Here is a 21318-nt window from a genome sequence, read left to right as displayed (position 1 = left end):
ATCGAGTCTGGGGGGTCGGATACCCTCCCCAGCTGTGGGGTGTCCCTCAGATACTGGTTAGAGGCAAAGCTTTCAGAATCTCCTGCAACCCCTCCCCACCTCCGCCCTCATCTCCTCCCCAAAAGAGACATGGAGGCCGGGCGCTGTGGCTCACGCCTGTAATCCTAGCTCTTGGGAGGCCGAGGCGGGCGGATTGCTCGAGGTCAGGAGTTCAAAACCAGCCTGAGCAAGAGCGAGTCCCCGTCTCTACTATAAATAGAAAGAAATTAATTGGCCAACTGATATATATATATAAAAAAATTAGCCGGGCATGGTGGCGCATGCCTGTAGTCCCAGCTACCCGGGAGGCTGAGGCAGAAGGATCACTCGAGCCCAGGAGTTTGAGGTTGCTGTGAGCCAGGCTGACGCCACGGCACTCACTCTAGCCTGGGCAACAAAGCGAGACTCTGTCTCAAAAAAAAAAAAAAAAAAAAAAGAGACATGGAGAGAAATGATCAATGCCCAAGAGGTGAAGAAATGACCTTATACAGGTAATAACAGCAGCTACCACTTACTGGGAATTTACTCACTCTGCTGGGTACTTTTCATATATTATATCTTACCCTCCTAACAACCCATGAAGTAGGTTTTATTATGCCCATTTTACAGATTAGGCAAGCGAGGATCTGAAAATGAAAGTGACTTGGCAAAGTCCCCACAGTTAGTAGCAGAGCCTAGATTCTAATCTGTATGAATGTAGATCCAACGCCCTCTCAAAGTCTAGAACAGTGCACGGCATTCAGGAGGCACTCAACTATTTGATGAATGAATGAACATGTTTTTGTTTCAAAGAATTTAAAAGGGCATTAGTCCTAAACGTGTCCCCTCCAAGGAGTCCAGGCCTCTTGGGGAGGCTGTACAGGTCCTAGCCATCAGGTGAAGCTGAACTCAGAGAGCAGCTTGGGGGGGGGGGGGACAGACTTGGAGGAACCAGAGGCTCCCGTGGCCTTCCTCACGCTGGAGCCCGTCCCACCCTGCACCCATCCAGACTGGAAGAGTGAGGGGCTTAAGAAATGGCCATCCAGGCCCTGACTGGCTGGGGGAAGGGTAGGGTCACCTCGTTTGGATTTCGCTGCTGCCAGGCTAGCTTCCTATCTGCAGGAAGCTAAGTCCCAGTGCAGCATGATGGAAGGACAAATCAGCATAAAGTGATGTTTCCAAGGTCATTCAACTCAAGGAATTTAACCTAGTGTGACAGCTGTCCCACTTTGGAGGTTTTATTTTCAGAAATTCAACTGCATCCACTTTCCCCCTCCTCTTTCCGCTCCCTTCTTTTCCCCCTTCTTCCTTTCCCTCTCCCTTCCCTTTCTCCCCTCTTACTTCTACCCCTTGCTTAAAGGGGCCCACATGCAGAGCTGTGGTTGTACACTGGAGGGAGAAGGTGACAAAGGGCTTGAGTGCCTTGCCATGTGCAGGTGAGGTGCCAGCAGCTAAGCTCCATGAGAACAGTGGTCCCCAGCCCTTTTGGCAGCAGGGACCAGTTTCATGGAAGACAATTTTTCTTTGGTCAGGGGCAGTGGGGGATGGTTTCAGGATGATTCAAGCACATTGCATTTATTGTGCAGTCAAACCTCTCTGCTAATGATAATCCGTATTTGCAGCTGCACCCCAGCGCTAGCGTCACCACCTCAGCTAACCTCAGATCGTCGGGCATTAGATTCTCCTAAGTAACGAGCCACCTAGGTCCCTCACAAGCGCAGTTCACAGTAGGGTTCGCTCTCCTGGGAGAATCTAACGCCTCCGCTTGTCTGGCAGGAGGCGGAGCTCAGGCGGTGATGTGAGCGATGGGGAGCAGCTGTAGATACAGAGGAAGCTCCACTCACTCGGGCCGGGCCGCAGCTCACCTCCTGCTGTGCGGCCTGGTTCCTAACAGGCCACGGAGCAGTACTGGTCTGTAGCACAGGGGTTGGGGCCCGCAGCACTAGAACACCCCCAATTAGGTATCTGGGGGTGTTGGCTTTTCACGATAGCAGTGCTAGAAAGCCTGCCAGCAAATGCATGGGCCAACCCCATTAGGCCTCAGAATCCAAAGGCCAAGAGACCTGGCTTTGAATCCTGGCTGAGCCATCAGCTTGCTCTGTGACCTTAGGTGACTCTCACCCTGTCCCTCTCTGCACCCTGGTCTTCTCACCTGTCACAGGAAGGAGTTGGCTTGATGATCTAAGGCTCCTCTGGGCTCCGAGAGCCTGTCTCCTCTGTTCCCTGCAGGAGGTGCTCAGATGTTGGCTGGGCCTTTCAAGCTGCAGGCTTGTGTCCCAGCCTGGGCTGCGGGCCTCAGGTTCTGTTGCAGGGACTCCCTCTGCTTCTGAGTCTGTGGCCTCTGCAAGGATTGAACAACCAAAATAAACAGCTAGCCCGGAATCCCGGGAAGCCAGACCCTTTCCAGCTGACCCCAGCGGGAGCCCACTGATATGAGTCAGCTGTGTTTGGACACCCAGAAGGCAGGGGGCCCCTTTGAAATCACTTTTGATGAGCTCGGGGTGTGAAGAGAGGAAGCCAAGAAGCACTTGCAGCATCTGCTGCAGCTGCGCCTGGGGCTGCCTGAGGCCTGTGCTGCTCGGCTTACAGTCTGACCTCCGTCTCTCCCTTAGGGCTCTGCAGAAGAGCAGGGAAAGTGAGTAGCCCCTGGCCTGCAGGCAACTTGCTAAAGACAGCCCTCTCAAAGCCAGATAGACTCCAAAGAAACCCAGAAGTTCCACTGCCTCTGTGTGACTTTAGGCAACCTAGCTTACCAAGTTCCGTATCAAGAACTTGGAAACATACACACATTTATTCCACACACACTGGTTCCTGACCTCCTTTCCCTATCCTGGACGACTGCTTTGCTGAGAGTCACTAGAAGGGAGGCACAGCCTCCCTGACCTATGGATCCAGCATCATTCAACTCCCTTCTCTTCCCAGAATCACACTGACACTGGCCTGCCCCATGGACTTGAAGAACTTCCCCATGGACGTCCAGACGTGTATCATGCAACTGGAAAGCTGTGAGTCCCTTGCACGAGCCCTCTCCAAAGAACCAGGCTCCCATTTACCCACGAGACAGGCAGAAATTCCCACACAGCTGCTCCTAACTGCTGGACACCAGGAGATTACTGTAATAACCCAAAATATAATACTAGAATAAGGGCTTTGCTTTTAGAAAATGGATTAGAAATATAATTTCCCTTACATTGTCTCCCTAAGGCCCAAGCTTTAGAGCCAGAGGCATGTCCCCTGTCCCTCCAGCAGGAATGGAGAAGAAATAGCTTGAATAAGCTGTGGTCCTTGAACTCACAGGATGCTCCCCCAGCAGGGGAGAAAGAGAACTGACTGCACAGATTAACTAAGGGCAGGAAGTGGTTGGCGTGTTGTTCAAAGTACAACATGCTGTGGCCTCACGGCAGAAGGCGTACTTTCTTCTGATGGGGAAGGAGAGAGGGGCTTGGAAAAGGCTTCGTGGAGAACCAAGGTTTTAATGGATGGGATAGCTGACTTCTTTGACTGCAAACATAGAAACCAATCTAACTTAAAAGTACAGCACTGGGTGGAGCATCTAGATAGCAGAAACTAAGAGACCATTTCCCTGGAGCCCGGCCCATGGGAGGAATCAGCAACCCCTGGTTCTGAACCTCTTGTTACTTCACTCAAGAGCCAAAGTACTGGGGAAGAGAATCTGATTGGCCCAACTTGAGTCACCATTTCACACCTTGTCCCCACCCCCACGGTTAAAACATCCTTTGTGGGGAAAAAAAGGAAGTACTAGTGTCTCATGAGTTCTATTGAGGGTCTGATGCCTCTCTCAGCCTCTAACCCTAACCAACCCTGACATGCTTCAGACTTGCTTCTGGGTGGTGACTTCTCCTTCTTCTGACCCCATCCCAGTTGGATACACCATGAACGACCTCATCTTTGAGTGGCAGGAGCAGGGAGCAGTGCAGGTGGCAGATGGTCTAACCCTGCCTCAGTTTATCCTGAAGGAAGAGAAGGATTTGAGATACTGCACCAAGCATTACAACACAGGTAGGTACAAGGGGCCACCCTCATCAGATCCCACCCCGCCACCCCCACCCCCACCCCCACCAGGACCAGACGTCATTTCAAACACTCATTCAATCGTTGTTGGTTCCACAGATCTTAAGAAGTACCCATGATGGGCACAGCTCCGTATTTATTGCCTAGGGGTTAAGAGAACAGGTTTTGAAACCAAAAATCAGCTCTGACATTTTCTTCCTGTGAATCCTGGAGTAAGTAACTTAAGCTTAGGCCATACCTACTTACAAGGGAAGCTGGTAAACTCAGTCTTTTTAACAGGTATCAGAATGGATCCTACTCCTAAGGCAGAAGGGAAGCACTGACATTGGGAAGACTCTGGCAGTCTCTGTCACAGAACAGCTGGCATTTCTGATAGGGCAAAAGTATAAAGAATGCTCCCATTGGAGCTCAGCAAGAGGGAAGGTTAGTAAACAGTTGGAAAGGGTCCGCTAGCCTGTGAGCTTCGAGAGGAGAGAGAAACCACAACTGTTTAGCTCAGCTGTCTATCTCCTATGCCTGGCATGGCCTTTGTTGGAAAACTGAATACATGAATGCACTGGGGCAGGATCAAGACTAGCTTTTGCATGCCCCTCTTGGGCTGGGAACGAGCTCACGCAAGCACTGTGGAAGACAGTCAGTCGGTTGGTATGCCAGCTGGAAGGCTGGGTAGGAAGCTGCCACCTGGATCCAGCTGAGCAGAGGCATGCAACAGGCTGGGAACAGGCCAAGCAGAAGAAGAGGGAAAGGAGAGGCACTGAGAGCAACCATTCTAGACTCTGGTGCAAGGAAGGAGAAAGCCCAGTGAAACGGCAGGCAGGCTGGGACATGGTGTGTCTGGGACAGCTGTCCCTTTCTGGGTCACCTCAGGGATGTCTCAGAACCTCAAAGATACTCTCTTCATTCCTGGACAGGCTGAGAGACTCACAGGGATGCAGTATTTTTCTGTGTCTGGGTTATTTCACTCAGCATAAAAGTGTCCTCCAGGTTCATCCATCTTGTCACAAATGGTAGGATATCCTTCTATTTTAAGGATGAATAATGTTCCATTTTCTTTATCCATACATCCATTGAGAACTACCTTATGATCCAGCAATCCTACTTCTGGATATTTATCCAAAAAAAAAAAAAAAATGAAATCAGTATCCCAAAGAGACATCTGCACTCCCACTTCATTGCAGTATTATTCACAACAGCCAAGACATGGAAACAACCGAAACGCACACAGCCCTTTCTCATTCATTTCTCATTTGCTCTTCACCGTTTTCATTTACGTGAGAGCTGAGCTCCACGCTAGCCCCTGTGGGTACAAGGAGAAAAGACTGACAAGTCCCTGCCTACATGCAGCTCCAGCAAACCCCCTAGTTACTATGCTTCAGTGGACAGGAGCTGAGTCCCACGCTGTGGGTCTGGCCCTGTCCCAGTTCCAGGGATACACAGGCAGGGAGGAGACAGGCTGCCCAGTCCATGCAGAAGACAGACAGGGCAACGTGCCCACTCACTCTCTGCAGTGTGCCTCAAGGCTCTGATGATCATGTGAGCAGGACTGAGGGAACACAGGGAAAGAAAGAGGTGCCTGCCTGGGGGAGACTCCACATTTACACCACCATGGAGGAGAAGGAGCATTTCTTAGGCTGGTTGTGGAAAGGAATAGGCCATTCCAGGCAAAGGGATAAGCAAGGTCCAAAGCTCAGAAGTGTGAAAGGGCGGGGAATGCTGAAGGCAAGGGATGGAAGACAGGGAGTCATAATAAGCGTGGAGACAGAAGGGAAAGGGCACAGAAAGACTGGTTAGAGCTCGACTGCCAAGGGCAGACTGAAGAGTTTGAACTTTACCCTGTGGGAGTGGGAACTTCCTCGTACGAAGAGGGAAGGAAGGAATGAAAGGTTTTACAAGAAGTAACAGAACCAAGTCATGTTTGGGGACCATAACTGGCAGAAAGGTAGAGGCTCCACTTAGCCAGGCCCATTTTTAGCAACAAAATAGTGATGATGATGAAGATGATGATGATGATGGAGATGGCAACTGACAATCCTGGGAATTTGTGATGTCTGAGGACTATGCTAAAGTCCTCATAAGTATCATCTCATTTTTTCCTTGCAGTAGCCATGGAGGTAGCCACACGAAGTAGGTATTGCTATTAGCCCCAGTTTACTGTATATGAGGAACTCGAGATACAGAATGATTCAAACACTTGCCTAAACACGGCTAGTGTGAGGCTGAACCAGGATGCCAGCCAAGGGTGCTCTGACCGTAAAGCCCTTGCTCCTATCCACCAGGCTACCTGCCCTCTCACTATCATTTCTTGCAGGTAAATTCACCTGCATTGAGGCCCGGTTCCACCTGGAGCGGCAGATGGGCTACTACCTGATCCAGATGTATATCCCCAGCCTGCTCATTGTCATCCTCTCGTGGATCTCCTTCTGGATCAACATGGATGCTGCACCAGCCCGTGTGGGCCTGGGCATCACCACTGTGCTCACCATGACCACCCAGAGCTCTGGCTCACGAGCTTCTCTGCCCAAGGTAAGTCCTGCTGCCCAAAAGCTCAGAACACCTGGGCAGATAAGGCGAGAGCTCACTTCCTTCCCCTGCCTGCCACGTGAGGAGCGTAAGGAACTAGTCACTATTTATGTATCTACTACACTGTGTAGGACCCAGCATTCTGATCCATCAAACCTTCTGCTAGACTCAACATTGCTCCATTCTCTACCAGCTCTAGACACAAATTCTCTCCGTTTACTATCAACACTCAACTCTGCATTCTCCATTCACTTTTAGAGCGAAGTACGACATTCTGCTCCTTTCTCCATTAGTAGTAAATACTTCGTGTCAGGGATCTCCAAGACTACCCACACTCAGAGATTTGACAGAAAGACTCATAGGATTCAGCATTTAGTTGCACTAACAGCTAAAATTTATTACAACAACATATTCAAGATATACAGCTAGATCATGAGGAGAGAAGAACACAGGCTGGGCACAATGGTTCACACCTGTAATCCCAGCATTTTTGGAGACCAAGGTGGAAAGATCACTTGAGGCCAGGAGTTTGAGACCAGTCTGAGCAACATAGCAAGACCCTGTCCCTACAAATACAGAATATTTAGCAAGGCATGGTGGTATGTGCCTGTAGTCCCAGCTACTTGGGAGGCTGAGGCGGGAGGAACACTTCAGCCCAGAACTTTGAGGTTGTAATGAGCTATGATGCCAGTGTGCTCTAGCCTGGACGATAGAGTGAGACTCTGTCTCAAAAAAACAAAAAACAAAAAGAAAGAAAGGAAGAGAAAAGAACATAGGCAGAGACTGGGGGGATCTGGTGCACAGGCTTCTATTCTCTCCCATGAGTGGTCACACAGAGCCCACACTTACTCCGGCCACAAAAATGCAGACACTCATGTGTGATGTTTCTTCCCAGAGAGACAGAAAGAGAAAGACTGTTTTGACACTCATGGGAGACTCAGCACCCAACGTTCTCACTGGTGGCACCCTTCTGCCTAGCATGTGCCAAAATTCCAGATTCCCAGAAGGAAAGCAGATGTTCAGAAGATTGTTTGTACAAGCAGTCCAGGCACAGTGAGCCGCCCTTATCAGTTAGGGAAAGTAGGAGCACTCTCAAAATCCAAGTTCCCAAATGCCAGCCAAGGGAAACCTTGCAAGCAAGCCCTTCTTAACACAGCAGCTCAGGCCCCTAGCGTCAACCCTTTTGGACATACCTTGATATGATTCTTACATTTCTAATGTTAAACACCGCATTTACTATTAACTCATAAGTCACATTGTGTTTCATTCCCTATTAACACTGAACACAGCATTTTGCTCCATTGACCATTGAAGTCGGATTAACATTCTGCTCCATTGGCCCTCATGCTAGACACAACATTCTGTTCTATTCATTTCTAACACCAGACACAACATTCCCCCTTCATTCATTACCAACACCAGACATGATTTCTCCTCCAGTCACCCTTACAATCAGTGCAACATTCTGCTCCCTTCACTGTTAACAGTAGACCTCGCATTCTGCTTAGTTCACATTTAACACTAGACATAATGTTCTGTTTTATTTACTATTAATGCCAGACACCACATACTGTTTCATTCACCCCTAGTTGAGGTGCAACATTCTGCTCCTTTCACTGTTAATGCTTGATGCTTCATTCTACTTTACTCTTTTAATGCTAAGCTCCGCATTCTGCTACATTCACTATTATCATTTGAATCACATTCTGCTTTATTCCCTCAACAGTAGACACAACATTCTGCTCTGCTGCTGATGCCAGACACCACACTCGGCTTCCTTCAGCCGTATGGTAAACACAACGTTCTGCACCATTCCCAATTACTGCAGCACTTAACATTCTGTTTTGGTACCGAAAAGTTGAAAGAATCTACAATAAACACCCTAATATTCTCCATCTAGATTCACCAATTATCATTTTGCCAAATTTACTTTCTCTTGGTAGATAGATAAATAGGCAGGTACATAGATGGAATTTTTGCTGAATCATTTGAAGCTTTATACAGACATTGCAATTCACCTCAAAATAAGGAAGAAGGATCACAATGACATGGTTACATCTTTGAAAGTAAACATTAATTCAATAATTACTATTGAATGAGAAATGATTCAATACCACCTGATATAGAAGCTTTATTTGAATTTTCCCAGTTGTCAAAAAAGTCATCAGTAAATATGATGAGAGATCCAATCAAGGATCCAATTGATATTGCATATGGTTGTCTCTTTTACTCTAGAATAGTCTCCCCACTGTTTTTTTTTTTCATGACATTGATTGTTTCATTAAGTTTTAATGTGAGACAAAACATTCTGTTCCATTTGCCATCAATGGTAGACACCACACTCTCTATTCACCCTTGCAACAAAACTCAACAATATGTTCTCTGCACCATTAACACTAAGGCTTTGAATTCTGCTACATTCATTATAAATGCTTGAAACCAAATTCTCTGATCGCTATTAACACCTGACAACACATTTGCTGTGTTCGGTTGTAACAGCAGACATTACACTCTGTTTTCTGCTTTTCATGTTAGACTCAACATTCTGCTCCATTCATGGTTAACACTAGACTCTATATTTGGCTCCATTTGTTATTAACATTCAACTCCACATTCTCCTCCATTCACATTTTCTATTCATTCATTTTTTTTTCAAAGCATAAAATTCAGTGGCTTTTAGTATATTGACAAAGTTGTGCAACCCCATCTGTGTAAATGTCTACAGGTAGTATCTGATTCCAGAACATTTTCAACACCCCCAAAAGAAACCCCATCCTCTTCAACAGTTGCACCTCATTCCCTGCTCCCACCAGCCTCTGGCAACCGTAAATAGATACTTTCTATCTCAATGAATTTGCTTATTCTTGACACCTCATATAAACAGAATAATACAATATGTGGCCTTATATAATTGGCTTCTTTCACGTAGCATGATGTTCTCAGGGTTCGTCCATGTTGTAGAATGCATCAGTGTTTCATTCCTTTTTATGGCTGAATAATATTCCCTTGTGTAGATATATCTCATTTTGGTTACTCATTCAGCAGTTGGAGATTTGGGTTATTTCTGCTTTGGGCCATTACAAATAACGCTGCTATGAGTATCTGTGTACAAGTTTTTGTGTGGACATATGTCTTCAATTCTCAAAGGTATATTTCCTAAAAGTGAAATTGTTGTGTCATATTTTAACTATATACTTCACTTTTTGAGGAACTGCCAAACTATTTTCCTAAGTGGCTATGTCATTTTGTCATCACACCAGGGTTCCAATGTCTCCACATCCTCACAAACACTTATTATCTCTTTTTATTATTATAGCCATCTTGGTGGGTGTGAAGTGGTATCTCATTGTTATTTTGATTTGCATTTTCCTAATAATGTTGAGCATCTTTTCATGTGTTTATTGGCCATTTCTATATCTTTTGTGAAATTTCTATTCAAATATTTTGGCCGTTTTTTATTTTTCTTGATATCATTGAGTTATAATTGTTCTTTGTGTATTCTGAATTTTAGACCTTTATCAGATATATGACTTGCAAATATTTTCTCCCATTCTATGTGCTATGGTTTGGATATTGTCTCCTCTAAACCTCACATTTAAATTTGATCACCAGTGTTGAAGGTGAGGCCTAATGGAGGTTGTTTGGGTCATGGGGGCAGATCCCTCATGAATAGATTAGTGCCCTTCCTTGGGAATGCATTCTCACCTTATTTGTTTCCAAAGAGCTGGTTGTTAAAAAGACCCTAGGGCTGTGCACAGTGGCTCACGCCTGTAATCATAGCACTTTGGAAGGCTGAAATGGAAGGACTGCTTGAGGCTAGGAGTTTGAGACCAGCATGAGCAAAATAGCAATACCTGGTCTCCACAAAAAAAAAAAAAAAAAAAAAAATTAGAAAAATTAGCTGGGTGTGGTGGTGCACACCTGAAGTCCCAGGTACTCAAGAGGCTAAGACAGGAGGATCACTTGAGCCCAGGAGTTAGAGGTTGCAGTGAGCTACAACTATTCACCACAGCACTCCAACCCGGCAACACAGCAAGACCCTCAAAAACAAATAAATGAACAAACAAAAACAGACCCTAGCACCTCTCCTCCCTTGATTCCTCTCTCGCCATGTGATCTCTGCACATGCCACACCCTTTCACTTTCCACCATGAGAGGAAGCAGCCTGAGGCCCTCCCCAAATGCTCAAACTTAAACTTTTCCAGACATTAGAATCATTAGGCAAATAAACCTTTTTTTCTTTATAAATTACCCAATCTTAGATATTCACCTAAAGTAACATAAAATGGACTAAGGCATTGTGGGTTGTCTTTTCACTTGACTGACAGCATCATTTATGCACAAGTTTTTAATTTTAATGAGGTCTAATTTATCTGTTTTTTCTTTTGTTGCTTATGCTTTGGGTGTCTTTTTTTTTTTTTTTTTTTTTTTTTTTTTTAGAAACTGTTGCCTAATCCAAGGTCCTGAAGATTTAAGCCTATGTTTTCTTCTAAGAAAACGTCTTCAAAGCTTAGCTCTTATGTTTTAGGTCTTTGATCTATTTTGATTTATTTTTGTATATGATGTGAGAGAGAGCATCCAACTTCCTTCTTTCACATGTGAATATCCAGATATTCTTGTCTTGTTCCTGATCTTCAGGGGGGAACTCTCAGATTTTTCACTATTAAGTATGATGTCAGCTGTGTGTTTTTCATAAATGTCCTTTATCAGATTGAGGAAGTTCTCATCTAGTCCTAGTTTGTTGAGTGTTTTTATTATGAAAGGTTTTGAATTTTGTCAAATGCTATTTCTGCATCTAATTAGAGGATCATGTGACAGTGCCCTGTATTTTATTCACATGGTAATTGATTCTTATACAATCAACTAACATTGCATTCCTGGGATAAATCCCACTTGTTCATGGTGTACAATCATTTTTATATGTTGTTGGATTTGGTTTTTAGTATTTTCTTGAGGATTTTTTGTCTAAATTCACAAGAGATATTGTGATTCTTCATTCTTCAGTTTCTTCATTGTGATGTCTTTGTCTGGTTTTGCTATTAGGGTAATACTGGCTTCTGAAAATGAATTGGGAAATGTTTTCTTCAATTCTACTTTTCTGAGGGAGAAGGACCGGTGTGAATTCTTCTTTGAATGTTTAACAGAACTCACTAATAAAGCGGTCTGGCCCTGGACTTCTCATTGTTGGAATCCTTTAGATTACTAACTCAATCTCCTTACATGTTATAGGTGTATTCAAAGTTTCTATTTCCTCTTGAGTCAGTGTCTTTCTACAAATTTGTCCATTTCATTTAGATTATCTAATTTCTTGGCATATAGTTGTTCATTGTATTCCATTACAATACTTTTTTATTTCTGTAAGATCAATAGTAATGCCCCCCATTTCACTCTTTATTTTAGCAATTTTAATCTTCCCTAATTTTTTCGTGGTCAGTCTAGCTAAAAGTTTTTCAGTTTTGCTAACCTTTTCAAAGAATCAGCTTTCATTTTTCTACTCTCTATTTCATGCATTTCCATTCTAACCTTTATTATTTTCTTTCTTCTGCTTCCTTTAGGCTTAGTTTGTTCTACTTCTTGTTTCTTAAAGTGGAAAGTTAGGTTACTGACTTGTGATCTCTCCTATTTTAAATATATATATATAGGTGTTTAGAGCTATACACTTCCCTCTAAGGACTTTTTTAGCTGTATCTCACATAAGTTTTGGTATGTTGCATTTTTGTTTTTATTCATCTTAAAGTATTTTCTAATCTATCTCTTATTTCTTCTTTGATCTATTGATTATCTAGGTGTGCATTTTTAATTTCTTCATTTTTGTGAGTTTTCGAACTTACCTTCTGTTGTTGACTCTTAATATTATTTTATTGAGGTCAGAAAGCATACTTTGTATTATTTTGATTATTTTAAGTTTATTGAGACTTGTTTCATGTATAGTATATGATCTATCCTGGAGAATGTTCCATGTGCACTCAAGAAGAATATATATTCTTTTGTTGTTGCATAGAGTGTTCTATAGGTGATTTTAAGTCTAGTTGGTTTACAGTGTTGAGTCTTTTTTGTGTGTGTGTGTGTTTTCAATTATTCTATTCATTATTGAAGTGGGGTATTGAAGTCCCCAAGTATTATTGTAGAATTGTCTGTTTCTCCCTTCAATTTGGACAATTTTGCTTCATGTATTTTTAGGTTCTGTTGTTAGATCTATAGACATTTATAATTATCATATTTCTTGATGGATTGACTCTTTTATTATTACAAAATGTCTCTCTTAGTAATGATTTTTTTCTTAAAGACTTCTTTTTTTTATGACATTGGTATAATCATCTCCAGATCATTTTTGGTTACTGTTTGCATGGAATGTATTTTTCCATTCTTTTACTTTTGTCCTATTTGTTTCTTTGAATTTAAAGTGTCTCTTGTAGACAGCATTGAGTTGGATTTTATTTTTTAATCCAGTCTGACAACCTTTGACTTTTGATTGGATTGTTTGGTCTGTTTCCATTTAATTTAATAAATGTGATAAAAATTGTGATTTGGTAAAATTTATATCTGCTATTTGCTATTTGTTTTCTACATATGCCTTGTCTTTTTTGTGCCTCCATTCCTCCATTACTGACTTCTTTTCTGTTAAATATATATGTTCTATTGTCATCTTAATTCCCTTGTCATTTCTTTTACTATATATTTTTTAGTTATTTGATTGGGGGGAATACAATTAACATCTCACTTTAAAACAATCTAATTCAGATTAATACCAATTTAATTACAACACTGTCTTAGTCTACTTGAGCTGCCATAACAAAAATATCACAGACTTGGTGGCTTAAACAACAGGAATTTACTTCTCATAGTTCTGGAGGCTGGGAAGTCCAAGATCAAGGTACCAGCTAATTCAGTTGCTGGTAAGGACTCTCTTCCCAGCCTGCAGAAGGCTGCATTCTCACTTTTGTTCTCACATAGTGGAGAGAGAGTTCTAGTGTCTCTTCCTCCCTGATGTCTGTCAAATTAGGACCCCATCCTTATGACCTCATTTAACACACTGACTGCCACATTAAAAATAAAATTTTGCCCTTGGAGCCACAGTGTTTTATTATGAAAATAGAATAAAACTTCTAAAACAAAATGATTCTTTCTAATTTAATGAAAAATCTATTATTTTTTATTGTTTTTTTTCTGTGCATGAGTTATATGCAACTTGAAAAATAGTTATCATGGCTCCCACCAAGGTGAAGCGACATGTGAGTTACATATGCTTCATGAGGTCCCAGGCTCAAAACTAGCATGAGTTAAATACAACTCACATGGCAGTTAATATGTTAACCTTTATTACTTTCTCCCAGACCCTATCTCCAAATATAGTCACATTGGAGTTAGGGCTTCAACATCTAAATTTTGGGGGCATACATTCAGTCCATAACAAATAGTATGCAAAAACCCTTGCTTCTGTATAGCTCCATTCCATTCCCCCCTCCTTTACTCTGTTATTGTCATAGAAATTACATATATATTCATTATATGTCCATCAATATAGGTTTCAAATTATTTCTTTATGCAGTTGTCTTTTAAATCAGGTAGAAAAAAATTATAAACAAAAAAATACATTTGTATTATCTTGTATATTTACCTGTGCAGTTACCTTTACTGGTATTCTTTATTTCTTCAGATGGATTTGAGTTATTGTCTAGCATCCTTTCATTTCAGCCTGAAAAACTCCCTTTCATATTTCCTGTAGCACAAATCTGCAAGTCTCTCAGCTTTTGGTTTTCTGCTTCATTTTTGAAGGATTGTTTTGTTTTGTTTTTTAATAAAGACAGGGTCTCCCTCTGTTGCCCAGGCTCTTTGCAGCCTCAAACTCCTGGGCTCAAGCGATCCTCCTGCCTCAGACTCTCAAGGAGCTGGGAGTATAGGTGCACACCACCATGCCCAGCTAATAATTTTTGAAGGATGGTTTTACTGAATTCTTGACAAAAGTGACCATCTTTTCCTTTCAGCACTTGACTGCCTTCTGTACCCCACAGTTTCTAATGAGAATATACCTGTTACTATTAGCAAGAATCCCCTGTACCTGATGAGTCACTTCTCTTTTGCTGCTTTTAAGATTCTGTCTTTGTCTTCTGACAGTTTGATTATGATTTATCTAAATGAAATTCATTGAGCTTCTTAAATGTATAGATTGGTGAAGATTTTTTAATCAAATCTGGGAAGTTTTCAGCCATTATTTCCTCAAATATTCTTTCTGCTTCTGTCTCCTTTAGAGACTCCTATTAAACACTATGTTGGTGCATTTCATGGTTTCCCATAGGTCTCTGAGGCTCTGTTTCTTTTTTTTCATTCTGTTCCTTAGACCATATAATCTCAAATTCACTGATTGTTCTTCATGTATTCTTCTTCCTGCTCAAATCTGCTATTGATCTCCTCTAGTGAAGTTTTCATTTCAATTATTCTACTTTTCAACTCCAGAATTTCTATTCAGTTCATTTTTTATAATTATCCTTTATGAACATGCTCTATTTGGTAAGACAATGTTCTCTTATTTTCCTTCAGTTATTTAGACATGATTTCCTTTAGTTCTATGAACATATTGAAAATAACTGATTTAAAGTCTTTGTCTAGACCAGGAGTGGTGGTTTACACCTGTTATCCCAGCACATTGGGAGGCTGAGGTGGAAAGATTGCTTGAGGCCAGAAGTTCAAGACCAGCCTGAACAACATATAGAAAGACCTCGTCTCTACAAAAAAATTTTAAAATTAGCAGGATGTGGTAGTGCAGATCTGTAGCCCCAGCTAGCTGGGAAGCTGAGGCAGGAGGATCACTTGAGCTAAGGAGTTTGGGGTTGCAGCAAGTTTTAATGATGCTACTGCATTCTAGCCAGGGCAAGAGTGAGAACCTGTCTGGAAAAAAAAAAAAATCTTTAAGTACAACATCTGGGCTTCCTCAGGGGCAGGTTCTTTTGACTGCTTTTTTCCTATGTATGGGTCACACTTTCCTGTTTCTTTGAATGACTTATAATGTTTGTTGAAAATTGGACATTTTATTTTATTTTATTTTATTTTATTTTATTTTTTATTGTTGAGAGCAGGGTTGGAAAAAAATTGGACATTTTATATAATATAATGTGGCAACTTTGGAAACCAGACTCTTCCCCTTCCTCAAGATTTATTGTTGTTTTTGTTTTATTCCGTGACTTTTCTGAACTAATTATGTAAAATATATATTCTTTGTTGTGAGGGACCACTGAAGTCTCTGCTCAGTTAGTCAGCTTCTTAGTCAGCTAAAAATTCGAGATTTCCTTAAATGCCTGGAAGCTATAAATCCCCAGCCTTTACCAACAGGCTCAGGGTATGATAGGACACACCTTCAACAATCAGCCAGGTAGTTTACTACTTTGCCTTGGGCTTCACTTCCTGCTGGCTCAGAGCCTCGAGGTTAGCCCAAGGTAAGAGTTTTAGGGCCTTCTTAGGTCTTCCCTGGGCACGCACACAGCCCTGAGCCCACACACTGGTTCCCAAGAATATGTCAAAGCTTTCCAAAACCCCCACGGACATCTCATTACCCAGTTTTTCCTTTTAAGCTTTTGATTAACCTATTGTTTTTCCCCAACTGCCTCAGGCAGCAATTGCCATTGGTTGTTTTTGACAAATGCCCCCAGAAACAAAGGCTGTTCACACTGGGCCAGCTCCAAATCAAGTCTTGTGAATGAGGTCTTTGAGTAAAGCGTGAGACGGGTTAAGTGATGATAATTCTCTGGGAATAGAACTTTGAAGAAGCCCCAACTCCATTCTGCCCCAGACAGCTGGTTTTCACTGTGCTTTGCAGGCTATAAGTTTTCAAGGCTACCACGGAGACAGGATGGTCAGGATAGGGACAGGGCAAGTTAAAAAACCACAAAGCCGAAAGAGAAATGAAAAGATATATCTACCCAGAAACTTGCACACAGATGTTCACAGCAGCATTATTTATAACAGCCAAAAAAATAGGAAACTTAAGTTATTCATCAATTGATGAACAGATGAACAAAATGTTTTATAGACACAGATGAAGTATTATTCAGCCATGAAAAGGAATGAAATACTGATACATGCTACAATATAGGTGAACTTTGAAAACATTATGCTAAGTGAAAGAAGCCAGTCACATAAGGCCACATATCATATGATTCCATTCATGTGAAATGTAGATTTGTGTTAGCTTATGGCTGCAGGAATAGAGAAGTGAAAGCTAGAAGGTACCAGATTTCTTTTTGAAGAAAATGTTCTCAAATTGATGGTGATGATGATTGTGCATAGCTGTGAATATTCTAAAAACTGTATACTTTAAATGTGTAAATTGTATGGTATGTGCATTAGAGCTCAGTAAAACTGTTTTAAACAAAGCTTGCTGTTCTTACTGAGATTCAGCTGCTTTTCTTAAAAAAATGCTCAGATTGCTATAGGCTTTTGGTAATTAGCAGAGTTCTGAAAACATTGAAAACATTTTGCCAGTGTTCTCATTGATTTTATGGAGGAGAGAATTTTCAGAGGTCCTTATCATTTTTGCTGATACCCTCCATTCACTTTTAAGGCCTGGTACAACATTCTACTCCTTTTATCCTTAAACTCAACACAGCATTCTATTCCCCTAAATGATAATGCTAAATATACCAACCTCCTCTAGTTAGTACTCTTGTAGGTGCCACATTCTATCTTCCCCAATACTCTATCCATTCTGTTTGATGCATTTCTCTTCTGTTTCCCTCTGCGTCCTCCACCCAAATAGCCCATGTGAGGACCAGACAGCAGCGGGTGATGGCGGGAGTTGCTGAGGAGCAGAGAACGTTCCACTGTGCTCGGTATTTCACTTCCTCTGCTCTCACCTCCCTGTGTTTTCCCCTCACCCCACTCCAGGTGTCCTATGTGAAGGCCATCGACATTTGGATGGCAGTGTGCCTGCTCTTCGTGTTCTCGGCCCTGCTGGAATACGCCGCCGTCAACTTTGTGTCTCGACAACACAAAGAGCTGCTCCGATTCAGGAGGAAGCGGAGACATCACAAGGTAGGCCTTGGGGTCACCGCCCAAGGAGAGACGGCTGGTGGTAAATGGAAGCATTCTAAGCAGCCTTGTCTTGTGATACTTGTTTCACTGGACCATCCTTCACAGTGGGTAAGCCAGGCAAGAAATAAAGTTGTAGAAGTCTTAGCTTTCCCTCCCATAAATAATGCCCTAGTTAGGTCTATAGGCAGTCATGCTTCCAGCCATTCACAGTAACACCACCAAAGTCACCAGGTCACACCTAAAGGCAGAACTAATGGTGTAAATACTGGTGGGGTCAAGATAATTACTAGCCATATACCCAAAAGATGGCGGCAGGCTGGGAGATGTCAACTGGTTTTCTCTGCAGTGCTGCATTGTGTCAGTGGGCTTGGTTTCAGAAGGGAATGCACCACAAAAGGTGAGATGTGAAAGTAGAATGGCCAGGTTCCAGGCCTTTGCTTCCTGCCTGAAAGAGGCAACAAGCAAGACCCTCCGCCAAGCTGGGTTCTCTCATCTTAGGAGGGATTGAATAAAGGAATCTTTGGCAGGGCATCTCTGAAAAGCCACCAGCCTCTGTTAGCTCTGCACCAGAGAGTGTGCAGCCTGTTGGGACAAACTGCCCCATGCTCTGGTCTCTCACTACTTCCCCTGAGACTTTCTCCCAGGGACCAGAGAGCCTGCCATACCCTCCAGCTTCATTTCACACGACTTTTCCCTCTGCTCACTGAGCACTGGCTTTTCTCTTAGATCCTCAAACATACTCACAGGACTTTAGATATCTTGTGCTCCTTCCCTGGCTTGCTCTTCCAGCATACTTTGCTTAGTATTTACCCACTCATTTTTCAGTTCTCAGCTGAAGCATCTTTCCCTGAAATGCCCTAGTGAAGGTCTGGGCTCCTTATTAAGGTTTTTATACAAGGCTGTCAAGTGTGGTTGTGCAGGTTGTATTCTATAAAGGCCCTAGCCAAGGAGGCATTCTTCTCTAAGTCATGTCTTGGCTCGGGACTCTATCAAGCCCAGAGGATGGACTTCCAATTCATATGCACAGAGAAGGAGGTGCCTTTTTTTCTAATCCGCACAAAGGTGCTGTGTTTGCCACCAAAGGCTATGTACTAGTTGAACTCAGTTTCTAATCTTCTGCAAATGTATCTTGATTTATAATGACACATTCAATGATGTGATTGTTTCATGCTCATCTCATCCACTGAATTACAAGCTCCATAAGGACAGAGACCATGTCTATTTTGGCTCAGTGCTATATCCCTAGAATCTAACACAATGCCTGGCATACAGTGAACATGCAATAAACATTTGTTGAACAAATGAACAAAGGGGTAAACAAACTAATGAATAAAGAGGAAGCCTTCCAGAGAGGCGGCCCTGAAGTCTTTCCAGTGACAGATTAGGACGACCAAGAATTCATGCCCTATGCCCTGATAAGTCACACCACACACGTGCAACATACCAGGTCCTACAGGTTTTAGACTGACCTATTTAAAATAGCTGTCTATTAAGCAGTAAAGCTCAATAAAATAAATAAAATAGCTGTCTACTCAGCGACAGTGTGCTGTGACCAAAGACTCAGCCTTTTTAGCTCTCTTTGGTGTATGACTTCAAGCTAGCCTCTTCCTGGGACCCGTTTCCCCATCTGTAAAATGAACTAAATGTCCATAATGGGTGACTGTGGTGAGGATTAAATCAGGGGATGCCAAAGTAGCTTTAAGTTTTCATCCTGCCGCACAAGTGCCAAGGATTAAAATGGTTACACATACACAGATTTCCATCAGTATGTTTCTTAAACATCAGCAATCTGATTCAATTAACTTCTGGCCATTTACCATGGAGAGGAAGCTGACATTCAAAGATAGAAGATGTCCATAGGAGTTAGGATATTCCCATTCTTCTAGATCTGCCTTGGAAGAGGAAAGCGTCTTGGGTGCAGCAAGCCTCACAGGACTGCTTAAAATACCCCTAGTGTTAGTTACCCCAGACTGTCCATTGAATGCCTAGCCTCTGACTCTTAAAAAAGATTTAAGTGAGAATATGACCAAACTCACCCACCATAGACTAGCAGATTTTTTGCGTTTCCTTCTGCTAGAGACATTTGCTAGAAATACTTATTTGGAAAGATTATATCCAAAATATTTGACTAGCACCAGGCCTTTTGCTTGGGCACTGCACAACTCCAGGACGTGCTATTGCATGGACTAAAATGCGAAGGGAGCCCCCTGCAGAGGCATGGAACGGTGGGCCTATAGCTGCCTCCACCCTCTGCAAACACCTGCTGGTTTTATGCTGTAGAGGAAAACAAAAGCTTTCTGTCTGGTCAGGTAAAGGGTGAGTAAGGCCACTGTCCAGATTTGATCTGATCCTCCTGCTCAGTTCCCTCCCACTCCTCCCACGCAACCCAAGAGGGAGACTGCTGATGCACCAGTGACAAAGGCGGGGGGGGGGGGGGGGGCCTCTTCTCAAAACATTAACTATAGGCCGGGTTCGGTGGCTCACACCTGTAATCCCAGCACTCTGGGAGGCCAAGGCAGATGGATTGCTCGAGGTCAGGAGTTTGAAACCAGCCTGAGCAAGAGCGAGACCCGTCTCTACTATAAATAGAAAGAAATTAATTGGCCAACTAATATATATAGAAAAAACTAGCCAGGCATGGTGGTGCATGCCTGTAGTCTCAGCTACTCGGGAGGCTGAGGCAGGAGGATTGCTTGAGCCCAGGAGTTTGAGGTTGCTGTGAGCTAGGCTGATGCCACAGCACTCACTCTAGCCTGGGCAACAAAGCGAGACTCTGTCTAAAAAACAACAACAACAAAAAAAAAAAACAAAACATTAACTATACACCATGGGTTCTCATCTGTCCATCCACATTTCCATCCAGAAGCAGATAAAAACAGTCCTGCATTTATTAGATCTTAAATGAGAATGGAGGCTTAACCCAAGATGGAGGTCAAAATCCAGTAGCCAGAAGGCCAAATTCGGTGTGCAATTATCTTTAATTTGGCCAGCAGGGTTTGTAAAATCTGGACTAAGGTGTCAGCATTTAAAAACCACACTCTGGCTCCACTCAGAAAACCACAGTGTCTGGCACACACTGGCATCGGTGCTCGGGAACTGCCTTCAGGTAGGGAAGGCATCCTTCCATTTGCCACTGTCCCTTGTAACCAGAGATAGTTTTCAGCCCCAGCTCATTCTAGCATACATTTCTCCTGCTCATCCCCTTGTGTGTGTTTCAATTAATGTGACCTCCATTGTGAGGGCTCTTAACTTGGCCCAAATGCCAGAAACTACAAAGATGCAGAATTGGGCTTACCAAACAGCTTCCTTTGGAGTAAGGCGCTCTGGATGGGGCTTGTACACAAGAGGTGCACAAGCTTGGGCAACAGAAACATCCCATTAGCAGAACGTTTGCAGAGGGGATTTTTAAGCCCCAGATGGTGAGGAGAGAGGAACTAGGTACATGCCTGAATTTCTCAGAGCCTGTGATCTTGGCCAGAATCCCCAACTCCCACCATCTTCCCATGTTACCTCATTTGTTGGGCAGAAAGCATCTGGTCCTTGAATTCTCTGGCCGGCGACATTAGGCAAATTATTAGGAAACCATATCTGTGAGCCCCAGCCTCAGCAGGCATACTGCTAGCAACCTCCCTGGCTTCCAGAAGATGCTACCAGATTTCCCCTGCTCCATCCCCAAGCAGCTGCAGGTGCAGTTGATCATGCGTTTCCTGCCACCTGCTGGTG

At 43.1% G+C, this 21318-nt stretch overlaps 2 protein-coding genes across 2 annotated transcripts in view; both read left to right on the top strand.

Moving 5' to 3' along the window:
• ATOX1 (antioxidant 1 copper chaperone) overlaps positions 1 to 21318 on the top strand; it is a 126119-nt gene that overhangs the window by 17128 nt on the left and 87673 nt on the right. The window lies entirely within an intron of this gene.
• The window catches only part of GLRA1 (glycine receptor alpha 1), a 108062-nt gene that overhangs the window by 83927 nt on the left and 2817 nt on the right, over positions 1 to 21318 (top strand). Inside the window, exons 10-13 of the mRNA XM_020283736.2 lie at positions 2941 to 3023; positions 3901 to 4038; positions 6359 to 6573; positions 17449 to 17595. Coding sequence (XP_020139325.2) covers positions 2941 to 3023; positions 3901 to 4038; positions 6359 to 6573; positions 17449 to 17595 — 583 coding nt within the window. The remainder of the gene's footprint in view (positions 1 to 2940; positions 3024 to 3900; positions 4039 to 6358; positions 6574 to 17448; positions 17596 to 21318) is intronic.

This window comes from Microcebus murinus, chromosome 21, assembly GCF_040939455.1.
Source record: "Microcebus murinus isolate Inina chromosome 21, M.murinus_Inina_mat1.0, whole genome shotgun sequence".
In the NCBI taxonomy this organism is placed as follows: Eukaryota; Metazoa; Chordata; class Mammalia; order Primates; family Cheirogaleidae; genus Microcebus; species Microcebus murinus.
This window is presented reverse-complemented; position numbering and strand designations above follow the sequence as displayed.